General features: G+C 46.4%; 1 protein-coding gene, 1 long non-coding RNA gene and 4 other non-coding genes across 6 annotated transcripts; 5 read left to right on the forward strand and 1 right to left on the reverse strand.

The window, feature by feature from the left end:
- Positions 1-661: 661 nt before the first annotated feature.
- On the reverse strand, positions 662-2,275 carry LOC146890953 (uncharacterized). The gene is made up of 2 exons (XR_014997884.2): positions 2,147-2,275; positions 662-1,002 (listed from the first exon to the last, which is right to left on the reverse strand). It is a non-coding gene; the product is annotated as an uncharacterized LOC146890953 (long non-coding RNA).
- Positions 2,276-2,342: 67 nt separating this feature from the next.
- Rpl3 (ribosomal protein L3) lies at positions 2,343-7,967 on the forward strand (the record flags this gene model as incomplete). Its single annotated transcript, XM_085679210.1, has 10 exons — positions 2,343-2,510; positions 3,056-3,248; positions 3,935-4,103; positions 4,950-5,085; positions 5,669-5,855; positions 6,300-6,460; positions 7,016-7,117; positions 7,374-7,469; positions 7,653-7,772; positions 7,867-7,967. Coding segments are annotated over 10 exons (1,377 nt in total), but the record flags the coding sequence as incomplete, so codon positions are not given.
- Positions 2,826-2,889, forward strand: LOC125413483 (small nucleolar RNA SNORD43). The gene has a single exon (XR_007235954.1). It is a non-coding gene; the product is annotated as a small nucleolar RNA SNORD43 (small nucleolar RNA).
- LOC125413486 (small nucleolar RNA U82P) lies at positions 4,895-4,949 on the forward strand. The gene has a single exon (XR_007235957.1). It is a non-coding gene; the product is annotated as a small nucleolar RNA U82P (small nucleolar RNA).
- LOC125413485 (small nucleolar RNA U83B) lies at positions 5,906-5,997 on the forward strand. Its single transcript, XR_007235956.1, has one exon. It is a non-coding gene; the product is annotated as a small nucleolar RNA U83B (small nucleolar RNA).
- Positions 7,205-7,298, forward strand: LOC125413484 (small nucleolar RNA U83B). Its single transcript, XR_007235955.1, has one exon. It is a non-coding gene; the product is annotated as a small nucleolar RNA U83B (small nucleolar RNA).
- Positions 7,968-8,375: the final 408 nt, after the last annotated feature.

The raw sequence follows: 8,375 nt of genomic DNA on the forward strand, positions 1-8,375 counted from the left end.
AACATTAGCTGCTCTTGCAGAAGACAGGAGTTCAATTCCAGCATCCACATGAAGGCTTACAACCAGCTATAATTCCAGTCCAGGGTACTTGAAGACGTTGCATGCATGTGGTACATGGGCATACACATAGGCAAAATACCTATACACATAAAAATAACAATTTTTTGAAAAATGTTTTTCAATGTGTGTTAGCATTGTTGTTCACTGTGTGCATCCATGTGTGTATGTGTGTGTGCGCGCATGTGCGCACATGTGTGCGGTGGAAAAATTCAAGGCCAGACTGGTATATAAAGTGAGTTCCAGGACAGCCAGGGCTACACAGAGAAATCCTGTCTCAAAAAACAAAAACAAAAGCAAACAAAAATTGACAATTGACACCTCTGATGTCTATGTTCTATTCCTTTTTTCTTTCTTTTCCCCTGCCACCTTGTTTTCACTACTGTGAATTTGTAATATGTTTACTATTTTTGGTAAAGCAAGTCTCCAGCTTGGCTTGGTGTTTTCAAAAACGTCTGAAGCTGGAACTGGATGTGGCTATATAAGGCTGGAATTCAGCACTTGGGAGACATCTTAGGGAGACCCAGAGTTTGAGGTGACCTTAGGCTGCACAGAGGGTTCAAGGCCATGCCACAAAAACAAAAAACAAATAGATGAGCCGGGCGGTGGTGGTGCACGTCTTTAATCCCAGCACTCAGGAGGCAGAGGAAGGTGGATCTCTGAGTTCGAGGCCTATCTGGTCTACAGAGTTCCAGGACAGTCCGGGTTACACAGGAAAACCTTGTCTTGTTTGTTTTGAGACAGGGTCTCATTGGGTACACCAGTCTGGCCTTGCACTGTGTGTCACCATACCAGGCCAGATTTTATTTTTGTGTCTCCATGTGTGCATGCTTGCACAGGTGCCTGAGAATGCCGGAAGATGTCTGAGTCACAGTAGCTGGAGTCATCTGGAAAAGCAGTACAGTCTTAATCAGCAAGCCATCTCTCGAGCCTTTATTTCAGTTTCTGAAACAGGGTATTTTGTATTCCAGGTTAGCTTCAGACTCAATATGTAGCCAAGAACAACCTATAAATCCTGATTCTCTGGCTCTTATCTGTCAAGTACTAGGATTACAGACATGAACACCATGCCTGTTTTTACACTGTAATAGTTTCATGAATCCTAGGCAAAGACTCTACCAACTGAAGCACAATTTCTAGCCCCAAAGTTCTGTTTTTTTAAGTGTTTTTTTTTATTTAATTTTATTATTTTGTGACATAGTCTCACCACATAGCCTTGGTTGGCTTGCAGTCTGCCTACCTTTGCCTCCCAAGTGCTGGGATTGAAGTCCTATGCTAGATAATGGCTTAAAGGATATTCTGCACTTGGTACCCCTACTTTCAGAATGTCTTTCTTACTTTTTTTTAATAACGCTATATTCATGCTCCTAAAAATGAATAAATATTTTTTTCTTTATCTGAAGAGATGGTTCAGTCGTTAAGAAAACTTGCTGCTATCCCAGGAGACTGGGGTTTCGTTTACAACACTCGCAATTGTCTGTAGTTCCAGTTCCAGGGTCTGACACCCTCTTCTGACTTCTGCAGACGCCAGGCACACACACGGTACACATACATACACCTTGGCAAAATACTCATACACTCACATAACATGAATAAATCTAAAAATTAAGAACAAAATATGGGGCTGAACCGAAGATTACAGACTGCTCTTCCGGACCAGGGGTTCAAGTAAAGCACCCACACGGCGGCTCACAAGGATCTGTAATTCCAGTTCCAGGGGATTTAACACCCTTACAAGGACAGACAGGCGGACACGCAGGCAAAACACCAATACACGTTTAAAAATAAAAAAAGAAAAGAAAAGAAAATAACAAAATGTGAACGGGACATGGCATCTAGGTACTGGAATGGAAGAGACCGAACTTGAAAGAGGTGTGCCCGAAATCACGGTGTATTAAAGGCAGGTCGTTGTTGTATTAAAATCACTGGCTAGTCAGAGAGCAAACGAGTTTCGTCTAACTAAAGCCTATCTCAACGACGTCGCTTTCGACATTGTGTAGAGTTATAAGGGACAGCATCTGGAGACTGAATTCTAGAGGTGACAGCGTAGCACACCGACACAAACAATGCAGCCATTTTGATTCATTACCATAAAGTTTGGCTACTGCAGAACGCCGTAGATTCATTACATTAGAAACCGCAGCATTTATGAGGATTTTTGCAACGTTTGAACCCAACCACTTGCCGTACCGAGGTTACTTGTCAATCCGGAGTGGGCGGGAAAGGGACGTTCGTTGCGCGTACTTTGATCCGACGTCCTCTGCGGCAGCACGCACGCACGTTGAGTGGGCGGAGCCATCAGGAAGCTTTATATAGTCTTCTCCAAGGCCTGCCCGTCCTCTATCGGCGGCGGCGTGTGGCAAGATGGTACGTGTGTCAATGGCGGATGGCCCTTCAGTTCTGTGCTAGCGTGGTCCCATCGGCGCCATCCTGGTCTGACCATCACTGGGAAGGTGCTTTAGGAGCACAGAGGACATGGCGGGGGCCGCGACGGGGTCTAGACCTCTATTGAGAATGCGTGCGGAGGGGACGGCCTGGGCCTGTGGGAGAGGCCTTACCTTGAGCCCAAGCCTAAAGATCCCTCTATTTAAAACGAATTATTTTTGGGTCTTGACATCAGTTTTATCCCAAAAGTGCGTATGGGTAGCCTGGTAGGAAGTTCCGTGTGTTTTGAATTGCACTAACTAAAACGGGAGTTACTGTGCGAATTTACAATTTTGGGACCTGATTCCGCTAAAGGAAAGTGGGTCTTCCAAATTCCCAGAAGCCACAAATGATGAACCTTTTGACGGGCGGACAGAAACTCTGTGCTGATTGTCATGTTCTGATTTGGCGTTGGGAATTTTAGAGGCCTACCCGTAAAGGCAGGCTTTCGAAGCGTGTCGTGAGATCTCACACGTGTAAAGTGGCATGCTCTCCAGGGATTAATGGTTAAGTGATGAGATTAATCAGAGCAGTTGAGAAGGCCCTGTGGTAATGGTGATTCTCTCTTCCCCAGTCTCACAGGAAATTCTCTGCTCCCAGGCATGGGTCCTTGGGCTTCTTGCCTCGGAAGCGCAGCAGCAGGCATCGTGGGAAAGTGAAGAGCTTCCCTAAGGATGACCCTTCCAAGCCTGTTCACCTCACGGCCTTTCTAGGCTACAAGGCTGGCATGACCCACATTGTTCGGGAGGTTGACAGACCAGGATCCAGTACGTAAAGAGTTCAATCTCCAATTTGGCTGGGTATATGTTCGGGAATGGTTGGTACAAGGAATGAATTTGCAAAGTGCCACAGCAGGTGTTCCCCTTCTGAAGCTGACGATGCCCACTTAATGAGACTAAGAAAGGCTGTGCTAGGCAGATAGGGCCCGTTCAAAATCCTGTGGGGGCAAAGTCTAAAGTTGGCCATTCCTAACCACGTGCATGCTTGGGCGTCAAAGCCTAGTTCTAAAAGCAGCTGGTTCCTCCTGAGCTTCAAGAATTGTTCCCTACGTCTGTCTAGACACTTGTTTGATGTCTGGACTGATTATAATGAGATCTGAAACCGGGCCAGACATAGCCTCATTGCAAAGCTTATGTCAAGTGTGAGGGGAAGCTGATGTATTTTGTCAAAGAAAGTCTCCTGAATGGTGGGGATTATAGGTGATAGTTGCTGCCTGGTTTAATGTCTGTTCAATACTACCAGGGAGTACACTGAACAAGAAGTGTAGTTGAGGTATTGTGTGCGACACCTGGGACCTTAGGGTTCAACTGCAGTGAAAACTTAGGGAGCCTAGAGATGTAAAGTCCTGAAGGGCAGACTGAATAATTGATGCAGAGGCAGAGAGCCTTTCTGGCTGAGTGGGCATTAAAATGTTGGTAGTTGTCTACACACTGATACCTGTTTGCCTTTACAGAGGTGAACAAGAAAGAAGTTGTGGAGGCTGTAACCATTGTGGAAACGCCACCTATGGTAGTTGTGGGCATCGTGGGATACGTCGAAACCCCACGAGGTCTCCGCACCTTCAAGACAGTATTTGCTGAGCACATCAGTGATGAGTGTAAAAGGCGTTTCTACAAGAACTGGTAAGGAGGGGGAACACTGGGGAGGTGGGATTTAGGATTTTGTGGATATTGTACTGGGCTTTTTCTTTCCTTCGCCTTTAGTATTTTGAGACAAGGGTTTACCACTTTGGAATCTGTCTTGTAACTCGCTCTTTATACCAGGCTGGCCTCTCAGGTGTGCTCCCACAGCTCGGTGCACACCTTTCTTCCCCTTTCAAGGGGAGTGCTGGGATTAGGTGTGTGCCACCACAACCCGGCCAGCAGTTTCTCTGTAGCCCTGGTTGTCTTGGAACTCCAGACCACCTGGCAATTTGCCTGCCTTTATTTCGCTAGTGCTGGGTTTCTTAGTAAGAACCTTCAACGGTTGTGAAGACAGATCCTGTATTTTGGTTTTTGTTTGACCTGAGATCTTGACTCCAACCAACCTGGTGGGTTTGGCATTAATGCTTTGATCTGAAAAGTAGCAGATAAAGCTAGAAAGCAAACATGTCTAGTCTGCCTCTTTAGTTGAGGTTCTTTGTGGTTTGGAGATTGAAACTGTACCAGACAAGTCTCCTGCCTCTGCCTGATGCCTAATATTTCAGTGAGGTGATCCCCTGGGTAGAAAAAGGGAGATTATGGTGCTTTGGAGCAAGAACAGCTTTCTGTATATGTGTGGCTTTCATTAACCTGTGGACCTCTGCTCAGCTCCGCTCGGCTCTGCCCGATGAGCTCCATCCAGGCTCCGCTTGCTGGTGGAAAAGGCTCCTTAGAAGCCAGCAATGAGCCTCATGCCCACATGGTGCCAGTGTGCCTTCCTCTCACCGCTTGCAAGGGTGATGATGGCCTGCACCGGGCTCCTCCCCCAACTCTGCTCTGCTCCTGAAGGCACAAATCTAAGAAGAAGGCCTTCACCAAGTACTGTAAGAAATGGCAGGATGACATGGGCAAAAAGCAGCTGGAGAAGGACTTCAACAGCATGAAGAAGTACTGCCAAGTCATCCGCATAATTGCCCACACTCAGGTGAGCACCTGCTGTAACCTAGGAGTGAGGTTTTTTTTCTGTCATTCCATAGGGATTTTATTATCTGAGACTTAGGGGTATTAGGACATTTCAGTGTCTTGTCCAGGTAGCAGCTTAATTGCTGCTTGAACTTGACTATTGCCCATGTGTAGCGCTTAATCTCATGGTGTTACTGACCAGCAGAGGGCACTGTGGCACTTTACTCCATCTTAAGTATCATTTAATCAGCACACTGGTGACTCATGGCAACAGTGGAAATGCTTAACCTGGGTCCTTCTAAGGTGCTGGCACTGCTGTAATGATATGGTTATTTAGTTGAAGATTGCAGGCTGTTACATGCAGTTCAGGTTTCTCAGTGTCAGGTATCTTGCTGTATCCGTGGTTTTAAAACTCGAAACTCGTGTAATAAAATGAAGGTGTGTGCTTGGGCCATGTATTTTGTTTTCTAAACACAGGGTTGGTTAGGTGGGTTACAGGAACCATTTTAAGTACACCTATCTCAGGCCAGACAACCACTCTAATTCAAAGTGGGATTGTAAGGTTGCTTTGCTGTCAACCTGATCTGAGCTTTCTCCCCTTCTAGATGCGTCTGCTTCCTCTGCGCCAGAAGAAGGCACACTTGATGGAGATCCAGGTGAATGGGGGGACTGTGGCCGAGAAGCTGGACTGGGCCCGTGAGAGGCTGGAGCAGCAGGTTCCTGTGAACCAGGTGTTTGGGCAGGATGAGATGATTGATGTCATCGGAGTGACAAAAGGCAAAGGCTACAAAGGTAAGCTTTAGTAGTTTGTGGTTCTATGGTGATACATGGGGGTTGACCTAGCTATTCTATGATGAGACTCTGGAATGTGCTGTACACAGCACCCGAGTAACACTGCGGAAGCATTCCCTGTTGCCTTCCTTCTGAGAATAGCATTCCTTGTCTAGGTTCTAGGGAATGGGATGACAGTTGGTTTTACTTTTGAACATTAAATATTAAACTGCCTTAAAATCAAAGACATGGCAATCTCTGGCCTTAAGTTCTGTGTGTGTGTGTGTGATAATGCAGGTATTGATGCTGCATATAAAATCAGATGTGAAATGTAATCTGGTTTTCACTTACCTTTTGGCAGATAATTAGTAATATTCCAAAAGTACCTTAAAGACCAGTTGGGCACTCACAGGGAGGGACAAAGTTGTTCCCTGGTCCCTTGTAACAATGACATGTTCTCTTTAGGGGTGACCAGTCGTTGGCACACAAAGAAACTGCCCCGCAAGACCCATCGAGGGTTGCGCAAGGTTGCCTGTATTGGCGCTTGGCACCCTGCCCGAGTGGCCTTCTCTGTGGCTCGGGCTGGGCAGAAAGGCTACCATCATCGGACAGAGATCAACAAGAAGGTGAGACGTGACAAGGCTGGCTGGGATCCTGCAGGTTGGGCAGGCTCTCATGCTGTGGGGCAGAACCCACAGCCCCAACCCTTTCCCGGGCAGGGAGCTTGGTGTGTTCAGATCTTTTGAGAAAGTTTCTCTAGCTTTGGAGCCTGTCCTGGCACTTGCTCTGTAGACCAGCTTGGCCTTGAACTCACAGAGATCCACCGGGCTCTGCTTCTTGAGTGCACCAGTGCCACTTGGCTCCAGGGAGATTTTTAAAAGGTTCATTTATATGAACAGTGTTTCTGCATGCCCTTGGAGGTGACAGACCTCAGGGTTATTGGTGTGAACTGCCGTTATACCTAGCATTATTAGTTTGTAAGCCCCTGTAGCTAATTGAAGAGCACGTTGACCTTTTGGAGAGTACACAAATGTGTCCAGCAGCAGTAGTGTTTTTGGTCTGTCCTATCTGGAAAACTGGACTTCCTGCTTTCAGAGTCTGAGTACTAGGCTAGTTGCTCTGTTCTGTTATTGACCTGGTTCCTAGGACTGCTTTCTCAGTTGTTGATGCTATATTTTCAGATTTACAAGATTGGTCAGGGCTACCTTATCAAGGATGGCAAGCTGATCAAGAACAATGCATCTACTGACTATGACCTTTCTGACAAGAGCATCAACCCACTGGTGAGTGCTGACACCTAGATGCTTCTGTGGGGTGGCATTTGGCTTTCCTGACCCCTGTAGTTCCTAGCAGGGTGGGGATCCATCGTAGCTGTTCTGTGATGAGGCTCTGGAATGTGCGCTGGGCACAGCGCCCGAGTAAAACTGAGGAACCATTCCCTGTTGCCTTCCTTCTGAGAACAGCTTTGCTGTTGGTTGGCTATGTGTAACTTAACTGGCTTCTTAATTTACACTAACCAGTAACTTTATGATTCCCTAGGGTGGCTTTGTCCATTATGGTGAGGTAACCAATGACTTCATCATGCTCAAAGGCTGTGTGGTGGGAACCAAGAAGCGAGTGCTCACTCTGCGCAAGGTAAAACCCAGGGCCCAGGTGGCTATGAACAGGGTCCTTCGCTATGGAAATACTGGCCTGTCCTAGGGGTGGAATCTGGCCTCACATAGCATTTTCCACAGTTTGCATGAGTTCTGCATATTGTGCTACAGAACTGGTTCTGGATATCAGTCACTGACCAATTTTTTTGTGTGTGTGTGCCAGTCCTTGCTGGTGCAGACCAAACGGCGGGCTCTGGAGAAGATTGACCTGAAATTCATTGACACCACCTCCAAGTTTGGCCATGGTCGTTTCCAGACCATGGAGGAGAAGAAAGCATTCATGGTAAGGACCTACATGTTCCAGTTTTGTCTTGACTGTTTGTCCACATGGCTGTGTTTAGGGATATAAACTGAAATTCCTGCTGTTTCTCTCACAGGGACCACTCAAGAAAGACCGCATTGCCAAGGAGGAAGGTGCTTAATGCCAGAATTTGCTTGACTGGTGTGGCTGGTCTCAATAAAAACTTTTTCAATGAAATTGGCTCCTTAGTTTTTCTCTAGGGCAATGACCAACCATTAATGGGGGAGGGAAAGTTCAATACTTCCAAACAGGGGTGCTAAAAATACTTGATGTCCATTGCCTGCAGGAAGCATAGTGAGTCAATGTCATCTGCTCAGCTCAAGCAAATAGTATAGAACAGCTCCAAGGCCCTGATTTAAGGTTAGCCTTGAACTGCTTAAATAGTGTGTGTGGTTATTAGCCCACAACTCTAATAAAGCTGGAATTGGTTGTGAAATTGGAATTAATGCTAGCCAACTGCCTATCACTTGAGGTAGTAGGTGCCAGGCTTTCTCTGGAGTACCAGCATTACAAACCTATTTAGATTGGTACAGGTTACTACAATATGGTATGTCACGCACCTTATGTCTGCATTAGATTGGAGGT

Source organism: Myodes glareolus, chromosome 19, assembly GCF_982192425.1.
Source record: "Myodes glareolus chromosome 19, mMyoGla1.1, whole genome shotgun sequence".
Lineage (NCBI taxonomy): Eukaryota > Metazoa > Chordata > Mammalia > Rodentia > Cricetidae > Myodes > Myodes glareolus.